Source organism: Globicephala melas, chromosome 7 (assembly GCF_963455315.2).
Source record: "Globicephala melas chromosome 7, mGloMel1.2, whole genome shotgun sequence".
NCBI lineage: Eukaryota > Metazoa > Chordata > Mammalia > Artiodactyla > Delphinidae > Globicephala > Globicephala melas.
The window spans coordinates 35,889,674-35,916,503 of NC_083320.1; the positions used below are offsets into that span (position 1 = coordinate 35,889,674).

At 37.8% G+C, this 26,830-nt stretch overlaps 1 protein-coding gene across 6 annotated transcripts in view; it reads left to right on the plus strand.

The window, feature by feature from the left end:
• Positions 1 to 26,830, plus strand: part of SATB2 (SATB homeobox 2) — a 200,161-nt gene that overhangs the window by 124,469 nt on the left and 48,862 nt on the right. For all 6 annotated transcript variants that reach the window (XM_030855438.2, XM_060302093.1, XM_060302092.1 and 3 more), the window contains 2 exons: positions 18,300 to 18,512; positions 22,743 to 22,898. In XM_030855438.2, the coding sequence (XP_030711298.1) occupies positions 18,300 to 18,512; positions 22,743 to 22,898 (369 nt within the window). The remainder of the gene's footprint in view (positions 1 to 18,299; positions 18,513 to 22,742; positions 22,899 to 26,830) is intronic.

Here is a 26,830-nt window from a genome sequence, read left to right on the forward strand (position 1 = left end):
TAGTCTGTATCTTGCAGTTCTGTGAGTGTGTGTGTATGTGTGTGTTCTTTCATCTATCATTCATGTGCATGAATAGGCATTTCAAGGCTAGCCAACATTTTATTGCTGGTTATTTATACCGCTTATTTGGAGAAGGATAAAATTGAGAGCATGGTCGTATTGCTTTGGATTTTAGAATCAAATACAGTATACATTTCATCCAAATAGCATGAAGCATGAGAGAAGAAGGCTCACGATGAGGCTAGACAAAAGGTGGGCTGTGTTGGTGTGAGGAAATGCTGTGCCAAGGCCCTAGACTCCTGGAGGTCTGTCTTCTCCTGCCCAACTCTTCTTGCCTATTTTTGGGGATTAATGATTTTTCTTCGGCATTGCTATCTTTCAAGTGCCAAGTTATAAAAGGTCTAATTGAAGCATGGAACGCATTTTATTATTTTCCTCCTGCCATTAAATTTGTAAGATGGCTACACCCAGAAAGAAACATTCACATTCAATCAACGTGAGCTTGAGTTCATGGGCAAGTCTTGAGGATATCAAATGGAAACTGCATAGGAATGTATGAGTATTTCCTTTTAAATTTCTGCTTTTAATTTGGGAAAGCTTTTCATCCCTCTGGGATCATAACCTGTTGTGTATAAAGCCCAGCCTAATCAAGGTAGATGGTATTGACAGAATGACATAGTTTGAACTTAAGCTGGAGGTCAACAGACAGATTGTTTCTGCTGTATATACTGTAGTCACTAACAGCAAGGTTGGACAGCTGGGTTTCACCAGCAGCATTGTTAAATGGAAAATGTGGTGTACTATGCCCCACGAAACCAACTGTGGATTTTCCAAATGGTAGGCTTTTTTTTTTTTATCACATGAGTGGTAAAATGATTTGTCAGCTATAATAAACAAATAGAATTAACTTTATAGATAATAACATAACTTGTTAATCTTTGGATAGAAAAGAATCTCAACATTTTTTTCTTAAAGCAAACAAAATCAGATTTTAGATGGACACCTAAGGCCAATATTAGTCTTGTAACAACTCAGTTGTTTTACTGATATGTAGCATATCCTCAGTTTACTGAATATTTTTCAGAAATAGTTCGTGATAACTATTATTCATTTATTATCAAACTCAATAAAAAGCAATTTGATTTGTCACCCTATAGTTTGTGCTCCTGGATTTGTTTTTGATGATTAGACCAAGAACAAATCTAGCAATTAGTTCCTCTGTGTGTGTGTGTGTGTGTGTGTGCGTGCGTGTGTGTAGAACAAAAATCACATGCACGATATTCATAAATGAATCTAGAATTGTAAAAAAAAAAAGTCTAGTTTTTCATGTTTAAGACTTCCAGATGAAAAGCTCAAATTCATAATAAATAGCATTTGAAAATAACAGTTCTTCAAAGAAAAACTATTAATTACTTTGTGTGTCTGATCCGTTGCCACTATATCATTTGGTGTTGTAAAGTAACATAATTAAGGGAATGGAGCTATATTTCCAAGAACTTGCTTTTTAATACATTTTAATCTTAATCCGTGTGTCTTTTAAAAACATAAAATATATTTGTTTGATAAAATGATCCCCTACCCATACTTCATGGCAAGGTCATGACTTCTGCCAGAGTCAGAGATAGACAACCTTTTGCCAATCTGATTTTATTATTTATTATTATTTTTTACATTTCTATATTGGTTTCTTAATACTGTCGAAACTAAGAATGTAAATTAAGTCACATGTTCTGGGCAAGGGAAACAGCACGTTTGAGATCATGTAATGCCAAGATGTTGAATCTTCAGCTTGGGCATGAGACTAATGTAATTCTAGATGCAGGGAGTAGCAGAGCATCACATCCTATCTGAGCCATCAGCATGGTAGAAGCCTATTTTTTCCTTATGACCTTATATAAAATATACTCGGAGCACCATCGCTTACTTCTTTGCTAGACTTTTGAAAGAAAATGTTAGCCCTACTTTTCATGTCTCTAAAGACTTTCATGACAAATGGGACCCTATGAGAAGAGTAAGATAAATGTGATGTTTTCTGACCTGATCATTAATATTCAGGCAATCCTATGACACATTTCTAAGCATTTCTGTTACCTGTGGTCACAAAGTAATGTGATACACCAGAGGAGGCTGAGGCAGATAACAAGCCAGCCCTTTTTTCCATGCTTCACGCCTCCCCCAGCACCCCCCCACTGTCCCACCCCATGATTTACTTCTTTTTTACAAATTTAATTTAGTTTTTTATACAGCAGGTTCTTATTAGTTATCTATTTTATACATATTAGTGTATACATGTCAATTCCAATCTCCCAATTCATCCCCCCCCACCGAACAGCTTTCCCCCCTCGGTGTCCATACGTTTGTTCTCTACATCTGCGTCTCTATTTCTGCCTTGCAAACCGGATCATTTGTACCATTTTTGTAGATTCCACATATATACGTTAATATACGATACTTGTTTTTCTCTTTCTACTTCACTCTGTATGACAGTCTCTAGGTCCATCCTAGAGACTCTACAAATGACCCCATTTTGTTCCTTTTTATGGCTGAGTAATATTCCATTGTATATATGTGCCACATCTTCTTTATCCATTCATTTGTTGATGGACACTTAGGTTGCTTCCATGTCCTGGCTATTGTAAATAGAGCTGCAATGAACATTTTGGTACATGACTCTTTTTGAATTATGGTTTTCTCAGGGTATATGCCCAGTAGTGGGATTGCTGGGTCGTATGGTAGTTCTATTTGTAGTTTTTTAAGGAACCTCCATAGTGGCTGTATCAATTTACATTCCCACCAACATTGCAAGAGGGTTCCCTTTTCTCCACATCCTCTCCAGCATTTATTTGTAGAGTTTTTGATGATGGCCATTCTGACCGATGTGAGATGATATCTCATTGTAGTTTTGATTTGCATTTCTCTAATGATTAATGATGTTGAGCATCCTTTCATGTGTTTGTTGGCAATCTGTATATCTTCTTTAGAGAAATGTCTATTTAGGTCTTCTGCCCATTTATGGATTGGGTTGTTTGTTTTTCTGATACTGAACTGCATGAGTTGCTTGTATGTTTTGGAGATTAATCCTTTGTCAGTTGCTTCATTTGCAAATATTTTCTCCCATTCTGAGGGTTGTCTTTTCGTCTTGTTTATGGTTTCCTTTGCTGTGCAAAAGCTTTGAAGTCTCATTAGGTTCCATTTGTTTATTTTTGTTTTTATTTCCATTTCTTTAGGAGGTGGGTCAAAAAGGATCTTGCTGTGATTTACATCATAGAGTGTTCTGCCTATGTTTTCCTCTAAGAGTTTGATGATGTCTGGCCTTACATTTAGATCTTTAATCCACTGTGAGTTTATGTTTGTGTATGGTGTTAGGGAGTGTTCTAATTTCATTCTTTTACATGTAGCTGTCCACTTTTCCCAGCACCACTTATTGAAGAGGGTGTCTTTTCTCCACTGTATATTCTTGCCTCCTTCATCAAAAATAAGGTGACCATATGTGTGTGGGTTTATCTCTGGGCTTTCTATCCTGTTCTATTGATCTATATTTCTGTTTTTGTGCCAGTACCATACTGTCTTGATTACTGTAGCTTTGTAGTATAGTCTGAAGTGAGGGAGCCTGATTCCTCCAGCTCCGTTTTTCTTTCTCAAGATTGCTTTGGTTATTCGGGGTCTTCCGTGTTTCCATACAAATTGTGAAATTTTTTGTTCTAGTTCTGTGAAAAATGCCAGTGGTAGTTTGATAGGGATTGCATTGAATCTGTAGATTGCTTTGTGTAGTAGAGTCATTTTCACAATGTTGATTCGTCCAATCCAAGAACATGGTGTGTCTCTCCATCTATTTGTATCATCTTTAATTCTTTTCATCAATGTCTTATAATTTTCTGCATACAGATCTTTTGTATCCTTAGGTAGGTTTATTCCTAGAGATTTTATTCTTTTTGTTGCAATGGTAAGTGGGAGTGTTTTCTTAATTTCACTTTCAGATTTTTCATCATTACTGTATAGGAACGCAAGAGATTTCTGTGCATTAATTTTGTATCCTGCTACTTTACGAAATTCATTGATTAGCTCTAGTAGTTTTCTGGTAGCATCTTTTGGATTCTCTATGTATAGTATCATGTCATCTGCAAACAGTGACAGCTTTACTTCTTCTTTTCCGATTTGGATTCCTTTTATTTCTTTTTCTTCTCTGATTGCTGTACCATATCTTCTTTATCCATTTGTCTGTCCATGGGCATTTAGGTTGCTTCCATGACCTGGCTATTGTAAATAGTGCTGCAATGAACACTGGGGTGCATTTGTCTTTTTTTTTTTCAGAATAAACTGGATTTAATCAATTTTATCAGGTTCTTTCATGAATCTCAGATATTCTTGTATCCTGTATTATTATTTTTTCTTTCAATTTCCATATATATATTTAATATCTTTATTGGAGTATGGTTTCTTTACAATGGTGTGTTAGTTTCAGCTGTATAACAGAGTGAATCCACTATACATGTACATATGTTGCCATATCTCCTCCCTCTTGCGTCTCCCTCCCACCCTCCCTCTCCCACCCCTCTAGGTGGTCACAAAGCACCGAGCTGATCTCCCTGTGCTATGCGGCTGCTTCCCACTAGCTATCTGTTTTACATTTGGTAGTGTATATATGTCCATGCCACTCTCTCACTTCGTCCCAGCTTACCCTTCCCCCTTCCTGTGTCCTCAAGACCATTCTCTACGTCTGTGTCTTTATTCCTGTCCTGCCCCTAGGTTCTTCAGAGAGCTGGAAATGCTTAACCAATGTCTGATAGGTGCAGGAGGGTGAAAACCCAGCTCCTTGCCTCCATCGTAGGGACAGCACTGAAGTGTGACTTCCCCTCCAGAGCTCTCTGCAGGATCAGGCTGAGGCTGGGACTTTGTTTGGATCTCCTCCCTTCTCTGACCTGCTTCTCCCACTCCTTCACCAGTTTCCCTCAGAAGCACTTCCTGAATAAATCACTTGCACAGAAATCTTTATCTCAGGATGTGCTTTTTATCCCAGATTATAGATCAGGGTCATTGCTAGTCTAATTGGCCTTTGGATATGCCATGGGATAGTAGTTTGAATAAAAGTTATCTTCAATTTTATACCTACTACCTTCACAAATCTAAGGCAAGATGTTATTATGGGAATAGTGTAGAGGTTTTTATTGTACTACTTTGTTTTGAAAATATTATCAGTATTCATAAATCATGAGCAAGATGTTGTTAAGGAAATAATATAGAATTGTATAGAATTTTTTACTGTACTACTTTCTCTTGAAAATATTATCACTATTGTTATTTTAAACTGAGTCCCCTGAATTCAGTGGGATAATATTGATATTAGCCAGATTTACTTGTGGATATTGAATGTGGGGGGGGTTTGGTTAGAAGAATGGGGGAGAGAGAGAGAAGGAATAAGACAGAAACAGACATTGGCTATGAGGCCCTATGAGATCTTTCAAACTTGACTTAAAGCCATCCTTACTGAGTCTCAAAGATGAATTATGTGATTTATGTGAGTTTCAGAGTAGCTTTGCTTCTCAGCCCTGCCGAATCGCCAGTGCTCTGTCACTGATGCAAATGGGTCTGTTAGGCTGATAATTTCAAGAAGTAATAGGACCAGTGCTCTGTCAGGTTTTATTTTTTTGCACATTCATTTTTCCTTCTATCCCAGATTTATTTTAGTGTTGGCACACTTTCACTTATCAGTCCTATGGACATGAAATAAGTTGCTTGGCTATTTACTGTGTTTACATCTTTGCATTTTGACAGTTTAATTATGAATCCTAACCTAAAGCATTCTTTTGCCCCTGTCACTTTATGGACTTAAAAAAAAATCAATCAGAGGCTTATGACTATATGAAAAGGTTTGTGACTATTTTACAAGGCTTAATATTGCCCAGGAATGGTTAGGGGATGTCCACTGACCTATAATAAGAATGGTTTCATGAAATATGTACAATAAATCTTCCTTAATAGATAAACTATTCTCTAATTTATTTAAAAATCCAATGACCTACATATTCATATGTTCAGAAATCCCCCATTTACTAACATTATTTCTCCTTTGAGACCTTCCATCTGAGCAAATCTGTTAAATGAAGTAGAGGAAGCTTTGATCGAAACTAGGCTAAATCCGTCAGAACGAATGCCCTGCCACGTGTGAATGGGAGCATTAGAGTGCCAGCAAAGGGAAATGAGGTGTGATTCTCTGCCCCTGTCTGCACCACTAGCCCCTTGCCTTGAAGGTGGGAGTCAGGAAATATCCATACACAAAGAATTGGCATTAAGAGGTTTGTATTGTTTGAAAACGAGACTTGTCACATTCGTTATTTACACAGTGTAGTTATTTTTCTTTTTCCTCTAGCAGATTATGCCATAACTCAGAAAGTTCGGGTTCATTTTGTGTCTCAGGTAGCTCTCCTGAGCCAATTCTTAGAAACATGTTTTCAGTAGAAGCCCCTGTGTGTTTTGCAAAATGTGTTATTCTTCTGCAACAGAAAGGCCTCTAATTTGGTGTCTTGCTCCTTCTTTAGTTTGATGAAAAAGTCACAAAGTTACACAGTTTACAACCTTTTGTCAAAGGCCTTTTTTGAGAAAGCTGTTCATCTTGGTTTTATCTGATAGAGAAGAGGATTTTTTAAATCCTTTGGGAACTCATTTGGTTGACCTGTCCTTATTTGCCTACTTTTTATTTTTTATGAGACTTTGCAAAGAATCTGCTGTTTACATATCAAAGCCACATCATTTGAAAAAACTTAAGGCCAGGGTCATAAATACAGCTTATGAAGTCACTCAGCAACCAGAGAATGTTTTCAACAGATTGGAAAATTAAATTGAATTATGTATCAGAAAAATTGGCAGTAAGGTCAACAGCTAGAAATGTAAATGTCTTTGTGTGAAGTGACATGGACTTTGCTTTTTTGCTTTATTGGCACTGTTTTTATAGTATTTGCCCACCCGTATCATTAAGGTTAAAAATGTCTAAGGACTTACTAAACATATTTCGAAGTGGCACAGTTAGGAAGAGATGTGTAGCAACAAAATGAAAATTTTAGCAACCAAAATATTTGGAAGTCTGAGCTTTTAGTGTGTTACCAGTTAGTTTTTTCGGGGTTGGGGGGATCTTCTCTTTTAACTTTGTGTTTGATTTATACATATTGTTAGCCAAAGGTAGGCATGATTTAATTACATGTACAGTTTATATTTGTAGAAAACTTGACCTCCAGGATATTTAGAATTCTTTCTCAGCTGACCTCTGGTCTCAAGTCATTACTTCTCAATATCCAGTAGAGATATAGGCACTCAGCAAGTCATACAGGAATAGAATACAATGTAAATCCAGGGGTCTTGACTCCCTGGTCCAGTAAGCTGGTTATAAAATGACAAGGAAACCTGTGAGAAAAAGGAAGTCCTCCAACTGAAAGATGAGCTGTAAATATGAAATGCTGCAGATCAGGCATGAACATGTTATTGGGTTTTGAAGCAAATAACATACTCTCTTTTGATTTCAGCGTTAAATTAATAAAGTAGGAAAAGATGGCCCTGCAAGCTTCATGAAATAGGTACTCTTTCATTTCAGAATCACTGGCTTGAATTCATAGATGTAAAGATTGTAGTAATATTAATATCTCCTAGGATAGCAGTGTCTCAAAGTTATTCAGTGACTTAAGGATGGCCCTCTAGATAGTGGTCTCAATTTAGTCCTCCTTACATATAAAGACTATCATTAATTAGCACTTTTTAGGCAATTTCAGCCCAAAAGCATGGGGGAGATGCTGTCTCTGTTTGTGCTCTGGGTAAAGAGAATGTTGATTCAGTAGCTGTCAAACGTATACCACCCCTATTCCCATTCCTAAATCTAATTGAAATAGAGCATTTTATGTAAAAGAAAATATGAAGACTCCTTTTTCCCCGTCCTTCACAAAACTTGTACCAAAGAATCAGAGGAAAGAAATATGACAGCACTCTCTTCTACCTATTCCTTTCATCCCTGATCAGTGTGCAAAGTCCTTAAAAATTAGTTGCTGCTGGGGTTCCCTGGTGGTGCAGTGGTTGAGAGTCCGCCTGCCGATGCAGGGGACATGGGTTCGTGCCCCGATCCGGGAAGATCCCACATGCCGCGGAGCGGCTGGGCCCGTGAGCCATGGCCGCTGAGCCTGTGCGTCTGGAGCCCGTGCTCCGCAACGGGAGAGGCCACAACAGTGAGAGGCCCGCATACCGGCCAAAAAAAATTAGTTGCTGAACTATTATAGAAAATTCAGGTTTTTCTACTTTACTCAAAAAGACTGCCTTTTGATGATGGTTTTATAAGTTTTTGTCACTATTCTCTAACAAGGAGTGATTGACTCGTTTCACACAGATGAGGGGGTCTCTGTCCTAAATAAGGTATTTCACTTCTAGTGAGTGTGTCTCAGTAGACGCCTGCACTTTTAGTGGAAAGCCTAGTTTTATTATTTATCTAGTTTCTCCAAGTCCTGGGTGATGTTTATAATTAAAGTAGAATTTTTATAGAAGAAATATAAGGAAACACTAGCTTTAGATTCCATTATTTATATGCTTTTCACCTTTGCTTATTCAAAGTAACTTTAAAAAATACATAAATGGTTCCTTTTTTTGCCATTGATTGAAATGATGACCATTTGGCCTGGGGTTAAGTGCATGTTTGTTCAAATAAAGTGAATTAAGTTTAAAGGCCAAAAATTCTGTGAGAAAAATATAACTGAATCACTTTGAAGTCAATTGGAAATTACAAGGTTGTTTAAATTCTATCTGCCAGTTTTGTGCCTAAAATTATTCCTGTAGACAACAGTATTTACTTTCAAATTTCTCTGACTACAACACCCAGTAAGAAATAATTTTTACATCATGAGCTAGTACACAAAGACACACTCACACATTTGTGCACATATGTATGTCTGTCTGTTTTGAGTTCTATCTCATTTCCAACTATATCTTTATCTATCTGTATATTTATTCATGAAAGAAAAAAAAAGCCTTCATGAAACAATGCATGTATGAAGCACTGTGGTAATTTTTAATCTATTTAATTGCATTTTGTTATAAAAACTAGTTATGGTATGCTAAATTAATTTTATCATCCACTGATAATTGTGACCCATGCTTCAACAATGATGCAGATTAAGGCTGATTTTAGAAGTTACTTAAGGAAGGAAAGTGGTTTTACTTCCTTGAAGTATAAATGAATATCTTAGTTTAGTGCTGTCCTGAATGTCCGTATGCTCATTTCACTTTAGATAATTTATTAAATTTTTTTTTACATTCTCCTCTATCCCAAATAATTTTAATTATTCTACTTCCCAAAAAATTTTCTTTTAAATATTTTCTGTGTTCTGTATGGGAAGACATCTAGCAAAATATAAGTGGAGGGCCTTGAATATATGAAGTTGCAAATTTAAAATAAGAAATGTACTTTGATGTTAGTTCTGTCTTTATCCATTCATTTAACAAATAATTATTAAGCATTCAGAGACTATGCTGGGGTTATAATGAGGGCTAACGGTTATTGAACATTTAACACATACAGGGTACAGTTGTAAGCTCTCTAGGGAATCCTATGAGGGAAGTGCAATTATTATCTCATTTTTACAGGTGAGGAAACTATGCCATAAGGAGATTAATTAATCCTTGTCCAGTTGAAGCCCAGTTTTGAACCCAGCAATTCTAACTTCAGAACTCATACTCATATCCCCTTTTTTCTCAATCATTTCTGTTATCATAGAGCAGAAAGACACAGTCCCTCCTTCAAGGAGGTATGAGGAATAAACAGACTTTTAAACCAGTAATCCCATTGTGGTATGATAATATGTAACATGTTGCATGTACTGTGTAAGAACAGATGCTTTTGACCCTGGAGGTGATTGAAGCTAAGGCAGAAAATGTTCAGCAAGAAAAAATAATGTTTTATAATTATTTCAGGACAGAGTCAACTCATATGTTAATAGACTGCTTTTCTTCTTATATCTGAATGCATTTGATACATTTGAGATATAAATATGCACTAAATGTATGTTTTTGTTTTGTTTTGTTTTTGAAAGTACTATTTTTGCCAATGTTTTGACAAAGTAGCCAAAGCTAGTAAATTTTTTGGAAGTTTGCCAACAGTTGTTTCGCAGAATACTCATGGAAACTAGGAATAACCAGGGCCCAGCACTTTGTGAATTCAATAGTCATGGTGCCAGGTACTTGAGGTGTTAGTAGAAACCATGTATGTGCCCAGAGCTGAGAACACCACTGGTAAATGTTTCCAAAAGGAACCTGTTCAGTTCTGTATTTGCTTTTGCCTTTTGGTGCTAATGTGTTTAGAAAATTTTGACTTAGATTGTGCACCATCCCCCATTCCAGTACCTAAGACTTCCTAGAGATAAGGAAGAAAATGAGACAGGACTCTTTATTTAATTGCATCTATCGTTGTATAGATTAGGTAGGTAAAAAGTAGTAAAGTTGCCAGGAATCTGGTTTTGGCTAAGTTCCTCCACGGTACATGCTCAAGTGTGGCTTGGACAAGGGGATTGCAGTTAAGAAAGCACAGACTGCGTTGTTTTCAAGAATGCTCTGTTGCACCTACTAACTTTGTTTTGCATGCTTACAGTATTCTGATGTGTCAGATGGCACAAGCGAAGTTTTATTATATATACTAGAAAGAAACCTGTCTGTGAGGGAAGTGTTTCATTTAATAAATTGTAGGTTTGGGGTGCATGGAATATTTGTTCTAAAGTGGAGTTTGCATGGCACAAAATTTCAGTATTTATTATCTTATCGTTTTCAATAGGTTGTATGAGAAGATCTTGAGTTATTGTGAGTTAGGCTTTTAACATGTGGTCCATCAGGGCCTGCTGCTGACTGTTTAGCAAAGATGGGACTCCCACTTCCAGAAAAATGAGAAATATGCATTTGATGCTTTCTTAGGGCTCTATATTCCTGTATATCCCCAACTAACCACTAAGCACAAAATGTACAGATTCTTCTCCCAAGGTGTTTACTGTATGATGGGAGAAAGAGGTTTTATAGTTACACAATGTAAAGATGGTAAGTGTCATAAATGTGAAATAGAACTAGTGCCATCTCCCTTCAAAGGAGGGAGAAAGTATTGCCAACTGCAGTGTATATACATATACAGATATATACATAGTCTTTTAGTGCATTATAGAATACATCTCTACAGCAACATTTGTCTGCAAATGTTACTTTTGTATATGCATTTATATTTGCAGAGTACATTAATTCCCTTTAGATGCTCAATTCTATCTACCCCCATGGTACAAAAGTGCTATATGCATAGGCTGTCTTTTCTAATAAAGAAATATTATAGTAAAAGAGAGGTTTTTTATTAAACTAATGCAATAACAACATTTTCTTTCAGGATTTAACACATCATTTTTAATAATAAAAATCAAATTGTCATTGTTGTGCCCTGTATACCTTTTATTCAAATCAGACTAAGTACTCTGGCTTTATGGCTGAGCAGTACTCTAGGGGGTGATGGGGGAGGTGAGCATTTTTTAGCATAACACAAATGAATTTCAGTAGTCGGCTTTGTAGTGGGGTTGTAGATTATGAATATGGGACCCAGGGAAACCTGTTTATATTTGTGAGCAGAGGAGAACATGCCTCTCAGGAACGTCTAGAAGGAAATGAGACTGGAGGTTAGGAGAGAACTGATTTCGCTAGGTCAGCTTTCAGGTGGTAGGATGTCAATATCCTGTCCAGCCAAGCTCGGTTCACAGCTTCAACTAACTGTGCATTAACCACTGAAACTGAAGAGTTCACTTTGTACAATTAGGCTGAGAATTTGGTATCACCTGGTTTTCATCAGAGGATACCACTTTTTGGCTCTCACGTCAGCTGGAACCAGACATTTCAGAATTGTATGAAGTTAAGGCTAACCAATAAGCATGGAAAAGGGGTGGTGAAACGTGAAGAGTACCTTCAGAGGGAACTATGTGATAGACAGGTCATGCTCAGTGACAGGATGTGGGGTTAGCCCATATGGGTGCCAGGGCCTCTTCCACCTCTGACCCTCTGTAATTTTAATCTGTAAAATGGGGGTATATGTGCCTTTGAAACTTGATTGGTTAGGACATCATTTGTTTTAAGCAAATGATGAACTAAAATATATTTTCAGACTCACTACTACAAAGTAAATATGTTTCAACCCATACACCCTTAAAGAGATGTAACTTGATTTCCGAAAAGGACTTTCATTTTAAAAGCTTATATACTTTATTATTGATACATCCAACAATTAATAATTAAAATACATTATAAAGGAATAGAGCTAATTTTCTCTAAAATAACCAGTCCAAATGATTCTGTAGAAGTGGCAAACATATATTTTTCCCTTTGGCATTGCAATCAGTAGTACATATAAGCTTTCTTTGGGATTTATATGACATTCTAATATCTATCTTTGTTTGGGTTGTAACCTAACACTTTCAAACTATGATATGCTATGTATGTTATATGATATATGAGTATTTCAGAGGTTAACTTCAAAAGTTTATGTTAGAATAAATATGTGAACAGAAATATAATTTACAGAAATGAAAATAGTCTCCGGCTAGTTTGAGGTTTTTTCCAAAGCATAGCACTGGGGTTTGGCTGGGCCAGTTTTTTCAATACACACCTGGTGTATATCACTTTAAAAAGTAAATTATGCCTCATTAAATTACAATTAAATGGAATCATGATCATTTGTTTTCCTGGAAGGAAGATGTTTTGCATATTGAAAGCCTAATTTGTTGCAGGTGACAAAAAGGCTGAACAGATTAATATCACTTCATTTTGGGGGTAGTGTTTGCTGGTTAGTTTGTGTATACTCCAGTAGTTCTGAATTATATTAATGTGGACTATATTATTTTCACTTCAAAAAGTCTTCTACCACTTTATCAGTTTTTGCACTTTTTTTTTTTTTTTTTAAGCTTTTAAGGAAACAGAAACTTCTCTTGGTATTCTGGATTAGTCATGCTCTTTCTTTTTCTTCAAGTGTTCTAATACTATGCAATCCCTCATTTGCCCTCTCCCTTTGCCTGGTCTCATCACTATCTCTATGTCTATGCATTAGGTACATTTTGAATCCCCGCCAAGTTAAATACCACCTCTTCCAAAACGTTTTCCCTGAGTCTTGCGATGGCAATACTTTCACCCTCTTTTGAACTGAGATGGTACTAGTTCTGTCTGAAATTTATGACACTTATCTTTCACATTGTGCTTCTGTAAACCATTGTATAGTAAACTCCTTGGCAGCAGAATCTATGTCTTATTAATCTTTCCATTCTTTTATGAGCTTTGAACCAAGTTGTAAATAGGGAGTGAATTACTAGACTGATCTGTCATTTTTTGGCAATAGGCATATTGAATTTGGGGGTTCTCTAGATAATCAATGGGAGATATAACCTAATCATAGAGAATTACAAATGTCTAGGAAGTATGAAGAGATACCTGTTAAAATCTAGTCAGTAATGATCTTCAGTGACCTCTCCTGCAGTGACCTGGGAGGTCTGATGGGCTCAGGCTCAGATTCCTAAAACCTGGCCCAGGCTTGGGTTCTCTTCTTGTTCTCTTAAAGGATTTAAGAGGATTTAAGGGCCCATCAAAGGCAGTTTCTCACCCGTCCCAGATGAAGCCTCAAGGGCTAGTACAGAAACTTGGAAGTAAATTTTATAGAGCCAGTCATGGTAATGTTTCCCAAATATTTCTGAGTATCAGCATGTATTTTGCACACTAATGATTTGGAGCAAACTATATAAATTGTTGAAGGAATATGAAAATCATAATAAAAAGAAAAGCTCTTCAAATAAGAAAGCTCTTCAACAGACATTGCAGATTCAGAAACTCTAAGGTCATTTAAGACGTCACAAATATTATTAAAATACTAGTAATAATAAGCATAGCAATTTTTTATTTAAAAAATTAGCCCTAGTTGTTCTTTTTTTTGCCACATCACGTGGCTTGTGGGATCTTAGTTCCCCCATCAGGGCTTGAACCTGCACCCTCAGCAGTGAAAGAGTCAAGTCCTTGCCCCTGGACCACCAGGGAATTCCCAGCCCCAGTTCTTTGTTTTGTCTGTAGAGATAGCCTGTATTAGCAATGAAGCTAGATGGCATTATATTATCTCTTGTTTTGTGCTTTGAATTATTTTGCTTTTATTGAAGTTTTCTGCCAACCTCATGTATTCTTTGCTGGTGCTGGAAATAATACGGAGCTTACAAAATCCTCCATTAAAAGACTAGGGAGAAGGCCAATTTGAGGCTCTTTTTGCCCAACTCCCTTCTTTTTTCAGTGACCTGTAACCCAAGAGCTCTGGTAGAAGGTGCCTTTCTACCCTGTGCAGAGGTTTGTTCTACTCCTTTTCAGTCAACACGTTTCCTGGTCTTACACAACCTCAGCTAACACCATGGAGAGAATTGTTTATAATCTCTCCCTTGAGAAGGCTCTGTTGCCTATGATGAGGAAAACACTTAATGACCACTTTACTGAATACTTGCAATGTGTTTTAATAAGATTACTGATATGAAATTTTAATAAGCGATATCCTGGTTAATTTATTAATTTCCCTCAATTTTCACATTCTCAATATTCATGACCTTTCTCTTCATAAAAGTACATCTTTTTTTCAGTGCCCGGGTGCCATGCCAGGTTCTCTATATCTCAGGCTGCATAATGGGAATGTCCAAGTGACACCTCCTGCCTGGCTGGTTGATAATTAAATGCCAGACAACATAGTAGCAAGGGCTTTAGAAATATTTATGCAAGATAAATTATTAATTTATGTTCTATTCAAGACAGTTTCAATATGATAAACATTTACTTATCTTGATAATTAGATGGGGTGATTTGTGGTATACTTAAGTTATGCCGTACATTTTCTTCCGATCTGTTTCCCCTATGATGATTTTAAACTAACTAAATAAAACGTGCTTTACATTTATGTGCCCGCAGAATTTTGACTATGTTTTTAAAAATCCCTGCTTAAGTCGTTAAAAGCACATAACCAAAATGAAGAAGGCTCAACAAAACAACTAAAACTCTTCTTGTGCCCACCAGTTAGCCACTAGTTATTGAAAATGTCTGAGGTAAAAAGAATCTGCTTTGGGACCAGGGTTACACGGATGAGACTTTAAGTAAATACTTTAGAACAGTGTTCTCATTCTCCAGGGCAGCAGTGGCCACCTTGTTGGTTTGAGACTTTATCTTCAATTAGGCGAATAAAACAGAGGCAACAGTATAGTCCACCAACCCCTTAAAATACAAATATTGTGTCTCATTCACTTCAGAAGTGATGCTGATGAGCAGTCATTTACAAGGATGCTTTGTCTTGATTTTTCTTAGAGATGGATTCATTTCCCTGTAAGGTTGTCCAACATGTAAAAAATGCAGGGGAAGGAACTCCACAATTTCAATGTGGGAAAAAAAGGTAAACCAAGCTGAACAAAAAATAAATAAATAAAAGAACGCTATCCTTAGGAGTGATTTTGTTTTCTATTGATTAGGAATAAACAGACTTACAATTTTGAAGTTTGTCCATTAGAACAATATTTTTTGTTTTTTCAATATTTTGTATGGAAGATTTTTGCCATAGTGTCCTCCACAATTTGTGTAAATAATTTCACGGAAGAAAGAGTTTACAGACTTTGCCTTTGAGAGATCTTAAGTATAATCATATAACCAGCATAAAGAATATATCCATGTAGATCCTAAAACTTTTCCAAATTTGGTAGTCTGACATTTAGTAAAATGCTAAAGTTACTTATGAGAGAGAGAAAAAGACAGAGAGAAGGAGAGTGGGTACCAACTTGTCCTTCATGTGCAAAGTTCATTGTTAAAGAAAGCTCAGAAAATATCAATCTTAGTATCTTATTAGTAATGGAAATTGGTATTGATCGTCTTTTATGCTTTAATTTTTTATTTAATTTTAATTTTTTAATTTTGTTGAAGTATAGTTGATTTACAATGTCATGTTAGTTTCTGGTATACAGCAAAATGATTCAGATATATATATATATATTCTTTTTCATATTCTTTTCCATTATGGTTTATTACAAGCTATTGAATATAGTTCCCTGTGCTGTACAGTAGGACCTTGTTGTTTATCTGTTTTATATATAGTAGTTTGTATCTGCTAATCCCAAACTTCCTCCCCTGCCCTTTCCCCTTTGATAACCATAAGTTTGTTTTCTATGTCTGTGAGTCTGTTTCTGTTTTGTGAATAAGTTCATTTGTATCATATTTTAGATCTACATATAAGTGATATCATATGGTATTTGTCTTTCTCTGTCAGACTTACTTCACTTAGTATGACAATCTCTAGGTCTATCCATGTTGCTGCAAATGGCATTATTTCATTCTTTTTTATGGCTGTGTAGTATTCCATCGTATATATAGAAATTGGTGTTGATTTTAAATTCACATCCCTCTTGCTTCTGCACACATTAATTTGGAGAATTTTGTCTTAGAAACAAATTTGTTATTAATATTTCAGGTTGCTTAGTCCAAGTGGAAAGTAGGATAACTTAAGGCAGAGCTGACTTTTAATTTCAGAAAGAAAATTAATACTTAGATTGTATAACATTTTCTGGAAGACAAGTGTCTCACTTGTTGCTTCTTTCTGAAAGCATGACAAGAAATCAAGATTTTCTTAGAATCATTTCAGCAGTAGGGTAGTTTTATATACATGCCCTACCTTGACCTTTCCTTGGGCACTCACGCACACAGACACACACTTGTTAACGTTTTTTTCTAGCTTCATTGTATGGCATATTATAGTCTCATTTGGGAAGACTTCTCTAATCAAAGTAATGACAACCAAACGGGCAAGAGGTATCAGATGGCATGCCTCTTGTAGGTTCCTTATAGTAAAATTGTCTTACATGATGTTTTGAGTGGTGATTACTCCCGGAAGCTGATAACAGTGTGGTACACATTCCTGTAAGTGACATTTGCTTCACTATATTATAATGCATTATTTTTTAAAACCGCCTACCTTACCCTGAGGATTTTTGGCCAACTAGAGATGGTATATTTCTTTGGTCTCCAGTGCCTATTGGCCTGTTGGCCAAAGACGGCCTATTTAGCCATCTATTACAAATCTGATCGTGTTTCTTTGCATTAATATCCCCTAAGTGGAAATGCCTTTGGCATCTACTTTTACGATTTGGGGTTATCCCCATCTGTTGTAAGATACAGAGGTTAACATCTTAGCTTTTTCTGGGAGATCATCCTAGGCCCTGATCTCATACTGCCCTGAGAAGGGATGTTAGCTGGGAATGTAAAGTGATGCCTCTGTGTGATAATCCAACAAGTGCGCAGAATGGAAATGGATCTGCTTCTGCCCCAAGTACTGCCGTGTTCTAACTCAGGTCTCTAGCCTTTTTTTTGCGTCTGTACTACTTTTCTTTAGACTTGTCAACAGTTTTCTTTTCTTTGTGAATTCTCTGTCAGCAGAGCAGCACATGAAAACACCAGTTTTTTTATGTAAAGCATTCTATTTGGATGGGTCACACAGTCAGAAAGTATCTGAGCCTATCATGGCATTCCCTGAGGTGCGCTGTGGCCTGTTACCGGATGTGACTCTACTTCCGTTGCTTTAATGGTGGGCTTGGAGCGTCCCCATGAGGGCGTCTCATAAAAAGGTTTGGGTGCCCTCTGGTACATATGCAAGAAAACCTATTATGTGTGTGGATTGGGAAGTTAATAGAGGCCAAGTTATAGCCATTTGCTTTGTGTCTTTTTTTTTTCTTCTTGCCATAAGAAACATCTATATTGAAAACAGTGTCCGGTCACACAGAAATTCAGCCAAACTTTTTTTTTTAAGTCGATGTAAATCTCCCATGCTGTTTAAATGTCGGAACTAAATTTACCAAACTTGGCAGATTTGTAAAGCTGAGCAGGACTGCCAAGTGTTCCCAGTTTCAAGCAGAGAGAGTTCTAACAGTTCCTGAAATACTTGTAGGAGGCACCTGGTGGTAATTGCAGTTTCACAATTCTTCTGAGCGCCTACCTTGCTAGCTGGCATCTCTGTACACTGATGATTATTACAGTGATGATAAAGTGTCAGAATAGAATGTCCCAAAATAAGGCACAGCCCCCAGAGAGCAAGCACGTTCCCACCAAATCTTCCTGCTGGAGAACCCGCAGGAATTAGACTGAGGTTCTTGACATCACAGCCAGCTGGTTACACCAAACAGATAAAGGGGAAGAGGGGCGCAATACGGAAATCACACATGCATACCTGCAGATATAACTTGGCCTACTTTTTTTTTTTTTTTCCATTTAATCAGGGATTGTTGTCTGAGATTCTGCGTAAGGAAGAAGACCCTCGGACAGCATCTCAGTCTCTTTTAGTAAACCTGAGGGCTATGCAGAATTTCCTCAATCTGCCGGAAGTGGAGCGGGACCGCATATACCAGGATGAGAGAGAGCGGAGCATGAACCCCAATGTGAGCATGGTCTCATCGGCCTCCAGCAGTCCCAGCTCCTCCCGAACCCCTCAGGTGAGATATTCGCTCCACTGACTTTTCACTCTTAGCCTTGGAGATATCTTGCCTTCACTGCTACTGTGTTTTCCCTCAAAAACTAAGAGACATAATTCCAAGACTTTTTAATCCACTGAACATGTGGGTCAGAAGATATGAATCTCTGACCATATGCTAGTGGTTATCTTTTTCTATATCATCCATGCCATTTCTGTCCCTTTAAGAAAGTCCCATTCTTCCACATGTGGCAGGAGGGCAGCAGTGGGTGGAAGGGTAAGCACTAGATGTCTACATACAGCTGTTTGGTTATCAAAGAAGGGGCCAGCGGATTTGTATTGAAGCTGAGTTTGCGAAGCATTGCTTTTCCTTCAGTTGTGTATTTATTTGGATGGGGACAGCTAGCGTAGTCCAAGTTCTGGGGACAGCTAGCGTAGTCCAAGTTCTGCTTGATGCAATCTGAAAGAGACAAAATCAGGGAGGAACCTGTGTGTGATGGAAGCATGCCAAGGCAGCGGCTAGATCTGAATGACTGGGAGCTCATTCAGTGATCCCTTAGAAAATGGTAGTGGAAATGTAGGCCTTAATTATTTTCCTTCCTACAGTGATGTCCACAGGACCCTGACTCAGCTTTCCATCCCTCCTTTCTTCGTACTTTAAAAGCATTCTGTTCTCAGGTCCTCCTGCAGATGCATACATCTAGTAATGTTGTGTGATTTAAAGATTTTAACTGAAGGGTCAAGGTCTCAAGTCAGCCAAGAGTCATTTCCAATTCAGATCTGAGCCCACTTATTTTTAGCCTACTCCCTACTTCCCCTAAACTTTTACTAATCAACGGATTTATGGTAAAGCCACTCCATTTACTGTTGCTAGCATGGTTGCAGGTTCCTTCTTGAGTGATAGTTTTCAAAAAAATATTTAACAGGTACACATTTGTACAAATCAGAAAAATGGGTACTTTGAAAATAAAGGGTTTTTTTTTTTTTTTGCTTAGATACTATCGTTTTGGGTTTAGGAGTTTGTTTTATGTTAAGTTCTAAGGAACTGATTAAGCAGAATCTTCTAATAGAAATATTTGAGCTTTTTCAAGTATATCCATTTTTTCACACATCTTAACTCTTTTTATATTTTGCACTCTGCAATAGATTTTTTAACTGAAGATAATTTTCTATCATGCACTGCCAAACTGTGATACTTAGACTTTAGTGTTTAGTGAATTATGAATTTTAGTTACTGTTAAACCAAAAATAAGTCTCTTGACTGCTTACTTTGGACCACTGTAACCAAGCTTTTTTATCTTTATTTTTATTTTTTAAAAATTTTGGGGCATACATGTTGAGCTATTGAGTTGGACAAGTTGTTAATTTGCACTAATATTTACTTCTATTAAATTCACCAACATTTTTGCCACTTTTGAAGCCCATTGAATCATTACAGGAGAATCCAGCCATGCTTCATGGCCATTTAATTGGGCAAGTTTTCTCAGAAAATCACTCCTCCTTGTTAGAAAATCACACAGGTCTGTGTGTTTTGTTTTCCACTCCTTCGTAATATTTTTCCAACAAGATTATATCTTAGGCATCTTTTCAAAGACCTGGTAGCTTTCAGAGCCAGACCAACTTACAACACCACACAGTTAAGGTCAGGACCCTGACTCAGGACCCTGACTTTGCTTTTTTAAACAGCAAAAAATCCTGTCTAGAAAATTCCTAGATAAAGGTGCCCTTTAGGGACAAGTATACCAGGGAAATTGAACGTTTAATTTCACAGTTTTGAGATTTCTGAAAATAAATGTAAAATGTTTTTCTCAAAATAGTTTTGAGAATACAGTCATGGCACTGACATTTTTACATTGTCTGGAACATTCTTCTTTTTCTGTTGGTTAAACATTGAGAAAGTTACTGAAGACTTTTAAAATATTTCATGACTACCTATTTATCCAAAATTCTTTACAAAACTATCTCAGTAGCAAAGATCCACAGTACTGTAAGTCTTTCATTGTGCAAATAAATGTCAGAGGGGTACCCACTGATTCAGCCTTTGAGTTGGAGCCAGCAATGCCGGGCACACACACACAGAACCTTGCATAGGTCCATGGAGATTAGTTTCCAGATCCCGTCAGTACTTTGTTATCAGTCCAAAACAAATTGAAGACTTTTCAAGTTTCAAATTCAACCTCAAGAGCCTCTTCTCATAACCTTCAATTGGCCAGTATTCCTCAATGTACTTAACAATAACAAAACAACAGTACAAGTATAAGAATAATCATTTATTGAGCACTTATTGTATCAGATATTGCAAACATTTTGCATGAATTGGATCCTCACCATTTTGCACTGTTGTTCTCATTTTACATGAGGTTTACATTTTAGATGAGGAAACTGAGGTTTAGATGGGTTAAATACCTTGTGTAAGTCACACGGCTGAATGATAAGAGCTAGAATTTGAACTCTGGTTATTCTGATTCCAAGGCTGGGCCCCTAACCGTATATTTCAGTGCTTTGACTTTAGCCCTCAGTGTTCTAGAGAAGATTTGACCAGTCCGGTGAGATTAGTCAGTGAGGCTAGTAAGAAACCTGCTTTGAGAAAGGCAGAAATGGTATGCTAAAATACGCACTTAACAGGAAAAGCACTGAACGTTAATTAGAAGTTTTAAGAAGAAAAGGGAGTTTTCTTGTAAAAGATGAGAGAGGATTGGACTATTGAGGGAATAGCTCAAACTTGAGGGCAAGAAGAAACATGTAAAAACAGCACCAGTACGAATTGGAGGTTTTGGAGGCAGAGTAGCACAGTGATTCCTGAGCCTGTGCTTTGGAGCCTGAGAGACTTGAGTTCAGATCATGGTTATTTCACTTGCTGCTGTTTCCCTTGCTGCCAGCAAGTGAAGTATCCTCTTTTATTTTCAGTTGTCTGCATCTGTAAAGTGAAAATAATAATGTCTAACTCACTGTGTTCTTAAAAGAATAAGATGTGATAACAACAACCAAAAAGCACTTTTTGGAGTGCCTGGCACGTAAAAAGTACTACATCAATTATTCTTATTATTACTTTGCAGTAATTAGAAAATAGTATGAGACAGGGAATTCAAAGGAGAATGGCAAAGGTCACTGAGCGCTCTTAGGAATCAAAGCCTTCCTGGAAACTTAGGACATAACTCCGGCTTCAAGACACTGTTGAGAATGACCCCATGGTGTCCACCCTGCATGCCATGTCTTTCTCCAAACCTGCATACTGTCAATCCAGCAGGGGAACAACAGCTCAGGACATCCTCAAAGGGAACATAGTGGTTTAGGATTCTAGGGTGGGTGGGGATAAAAAGAGAAAACAATCCACTTTAGACCAAATCAGCTGGCCATGCTCAGGAATGCAACGGTTGGGGCAGACTTTTCCCTTTGTCCTGTTGCCCTGGGTTCTGAGAAGGCTGCCCAGCACCCTCTCCTTACACACCAGAGCAAATGCTCTGCAGTCTTTTGGATCAAGTAGATTCAAGCGTTTTAGGGTTATCCTAACCCCGAGAAGTACAGGCACCTTCTATATTGTCCTTCATTTGTCTCTGAAACTGATGGGAAATCATTCAATTAAAACGAGCACGGCAGACTACATAAAACCACAATATGAGTTTAAGAAAATGAAGACGGCACTTCAGAGGCATTCTGAAGCCTCGTTTTATGAAATGAAATTTTGTTTCATTTCCACTGATTTCCTAGGTGAAATTAGGTGACTGTCTGGGTAGCATAATGATGATAATGGTGGGAAGCCATACATACTCGAATGACATACGTAAAGCTTTAATAAAGAATGAGAGAGACTCAGGGGAGTGCATTAAATTGAGTAATAATTTATTATTTAGAGACCTCTACCCATTTACTCATTTTTTCTGGAAGAATTGGCTCTTCCTCCAAGGTGTACTATTTTCAGAAAGAAAAAGGTAACTGTGTGTGTGTTCTGCATGCTTGTGTTGCAGGTAGGTGATCGCTTGAGTTTGGTGCCCAGAGTAGCCATCGTACCTGTGAACTGTCTCAGCTACTGTGAGGGAAAGAACAAGGTTGACAGGACTCTGCATGTCCTATAGGAATGCACTGCAATTATTTCCAATCACAATTAACCTGATTAGAATAATGGACAGGAAGTGTCCCTCTGTAGCTAATGCAGTTTGGCATCAGCTGACTGAAATCCTTTGATAATTTCTGCACAGATGGCTGGGCTGAATGCAGCACTTTTTAAATTATTATTTTCATGGTCTCTTGGTAGGCCAAAACCTCGACACCGACAACAGACCTCCCCATTAAGGTGGACGGCGCCAACGTCAACATCACAGCTGCCATTTATGACGAGATCCAACAGGAGATGAAAAGGGCCAAGGTGTCTCAAGCCCTGTTTGCCAAAGTGGCTGCAAATAAAAGTCAGGTGAGTGGTTTTTAAAAGAGCAAAAGTGAGGGCTGTTCTCCTCCTCCCACCAATAAAAATACATCTGTTCCTATAATAATAATAACAACAATAATAATAATCCCTAGAGAACCTGTCGTGTTCTGCATTTTGCTCTATGGTTTGCTTTTGTTCCCATCAGAGTTCAAAATAGAGACTAAGTCAAAACCCAGTTTTTTTTTCTTTTAAAGAATTGCTTTTCCAAAAGGAATCAGCCTTGAATGGTTTCCCTCCTAATTCTGAATATTGCTATGCATCCTTTCTTTCTTTCTTTCTTTTTGGTATTTGAGCAGAACTTAGTGTGTTCAAAACAGCATCTTCCTGAGACCAAGTTTTAGCCAGGTCTCGTCACCTCTCTTATTCCCACCAGGGAAATGGATGCCTTTGTTATAATAACTGCTTTTCCTCAGCCCCAGAGACACCTTGCAATGTCAGGTGTTTCTTTTATGTACAGAATACAGTTGTTTTTCCAGGAGAAAACACACATCGGGGAGTGCAGAGTGAGTGCTAAAATCTTTAACAGAAAAACATAGACGCTTCTCCAGTACAATTTTTCAGAGTGCTGGGATTGTGGGGAATGGAATGCTCCAGGGAAAAGGGTAGACAGATGCTTAGGTTTTTTATTTCTGAAAGCAGAAACAGTTGATGGGATCTACTCTGTTTCAATTCATTTAAAGGGACAACTACCGCCCTATCCTAGAATGGGTTAGGTTGAGGCGCCTACTTATTTATCCCTGGGTTGAACAATTACCCAAATGCAGGGTAGAGGAAACAAAAGTTAGTTAAAGCTTGATTTTGAGAGTCCTTTGATTCTGAGCTTGATTTCCTCTGTGGCCTTGCATGACAAATGTTTTCGTCCCTGCATATGTAAATGGTAAAATGGTCCACCATCTCCCTAACAAATCTTCTGCTGTGTGCTCTAAAGGAAGGAAGTTACTGAATATTGTGTTAAGCAAGGTGGTTTTTAATGAAAATTAAGTTTTTAAAATGATAGTCAGATGCTATATTTATACTAATTATATGGTTTTGGGAATAGCCTTTTTTTCCCTGTGGTTTTGCAGTAACCTGACTTAAGTTATTTTTCAGATGTTAATAAAGGGAGAGCAGTAGAATATCCAGCAATTTCGAAGAGGATTGAAATATTGGTTTCCCATTTCAATTTCGATGTAGTAATCTTTCCAGATTATTCTTTCTCTCACAATGAAGTCATTGAAATACAGTTTGCTAAGATATAATGTCCAACCATAGTATGAAATACATGAAAAGAAAATACCATAGAGCTTTCTTAAACTGTTAAATGCATAAAATCCCGTGTCCCACATGGCAAAATATAATGAGAGTTGGAGCTGTTAAACGAATAAAGCTGTTAAATGCATAATGCCACTTGGCAAAACTACTGTGCATTTAATGGTTTTCCACTGTGTAATAAAGGACATATGTGGTAAATGTGCAGTAAGTATAAAGCTACACAATTGATTCTGCAAACCTGCCCCTTCGTTGTGACTTGACATAAATATCAAAGCTTCGCTCAGTCCTCCTTTTATAAGCAGCTTTCAAGAAAATCTGAAGGCCACAGTCTGAGAACTTGACTCAGAATGCTTGTAATCTTCCTGTTGACTTGGCACTATTGCTTCTGGAAATAGTGATGCCTCCAGCCTCCCCAAGTAATTCAGGTGGCTGATTGAAAAGTGTGCTTGCCAGTTGGACAAACTTAGCTCTCCAAATTTTTGTTGCCTCCTGAAGAACTCAGTAGCCCTGTTTTTGCCGAATCTGGAGGAAAACATAGTACTAGGAATTAATATGCTAAAGGATGAGATTGAGCCTAAATGGGGATAAGATGCTTTGTTTTTCTTTTTTCCTTTGGGACAATGATTTCATTCTCATTTATGAGTAGGGAACTTTATTTGTAAGTAGCTGACTAGATTTGCAAATCAGGCATTAAGTTTTTTAAAAATGGCATTGCCAAGCAAAATGAACTTAACTGACAGTTTCAAAGGCAATTTAACTTAAGTTATTCACTTTACTTTGTAAGCACTACCAGCATTTGCTTGATAAAAAGCATACTTAGTGAAATCAATTGATGTGGTACTTTGCACATGTATTTGGTGTGTATCCATAAGATGTGTGTGTGTGTGTGTGTGTGTGTGTGTGTGTGTGTGTGTATGGAGTGGCTGAGAAGGCAGACGAAGAGCAAGGGCGCTCCATTCTCTTGGAGGTGAAATTAAGAGAACCTTTAACAGGAACTCTTGTGAACTGTAGTGGGTTTGGAGCCTGGGAGGCCCAGTTCAAACATATATAGTAACCCCTCCCCTTCCATTTTAAATGTCTTTTAAAATAGAAAGGAAACCCTCATAAAATCTCATTCACTGCATGGTGTGAATTACTGTCACCATATTAAGAATAATACCTAACACTGCCTGTGTGTTAGGCACGCTTTGAATGAAGAGTAGGAAAAAGGGAGGACATTTTTAGAGATTAAGGGTGGTGGGCCAAGATGGTCCTTGAGGGCTGTAAGTGTTTAGGGAACAGGCACAGTTGGAGGAGGGGTTCAGAAAAGGAACTGAAAGAGTGACAAACGTTTGCAGTTTTGCCTGTGGTCCTGTTGGGGAAAATAGTATTACTGGAAAGTGTGTGTTTTCTTAGTGGGTGGGTTACATCAGGGCGCATTGGTAGGGTTGTAGACCACCTGTTCCTTTAATTGGGCTTCAGCTCCTTTGTCATGGCCAGGCCAGTCCATCATCTGATTCCACTGAGTGCCTCCTATCTGACCCTTGCCCCTTTCTTCATGGGAGAGAAGTCAAAAAAGTAAAGCAGGGGTAAAAATAAGAGGGAAAAGTATGCTTATGCACGTTTCACCTTTTACTTTTGCTTCATTTTCAATTTAGGATCAATTTTAGGTGGTGTGTGTGTGTGTGTGTGTGTGTGTGTGTTCTGAAGACTGTTTTCCTTTTCTTTCTGCAGAATGTTCAGATTATTGGTCTTCATGGGATAGGATGTACTGTGGTCCATGGTTGATCTCTGTGAACTAGGAGTGGGAGTCCTCAGTAGGAGCCACAGTGCAAAGGCATATGGCATTTTCTACACACCTTCAGTATGGCCCTTACATACAAAGGGCCTCCAGGGAATGAGTGCCCCAGCATGCAATTGAAGTGGCTGTGGGAACTCCTTGTCCCTTGATAGCTTCTTGTAATCTCCCTGTCCCTTTTACTCAAATTCTGTAGGGTTACTTTCTCCTTTCCTCCCCAACTGCAGCTTATCAAATGTGATCTGGGCAGTGGAAATCCAGTAGGGAGCAAACACAGTGACCGTGGGCACCCTCACTGCAGTCCTCCAGGGCCGGCCATCAGTTGCCCCCTTCCCCAGACATTAATTCACGGTTTCTCTCCTGCCTTCTTCTCTTTTTTATATAGTTCACAGTATTCAGCTCATGGAATGCTGAGGATCACCCTAGGCTGGTTTTCTTTTGGAAAGAGAATGAAACTTCCTTTGTTATTTGTATACCCAAAGACCCAACTCTACATATATGACTGTCTTTTCCTACTAGGTTTGGGTGAAAACAGAGTAGGTAGAGGAATGGGAAGGGGCTTATTTTAATCCCTGTTCTACCTTGCCCCCATTAAAAAAATAAAACGAACAAAAATGTTAGAAGGGCACTGGGTTTGCTTTCTTTTTTCTTTTCTTTCTTCCTTTTTTTTTTTTTTTGGCGGGTGTGGGGTCTTGCTTTCTATATTAGGAAGGTAGAGAGAATCTGAGACATTGCAAGAAGGAGAAATAGACAACCTGGTTGTAAAGCTCAGTTGGTGGTAATGAAAGGGCCAACCCCAGAGTCTTCTGGGATAAAAGAAAGGGAGTGATCTGGGAATAAATGGACCCAGAGGGGTCTCTGATGAGATGACATTGGAGATGCCCTCATC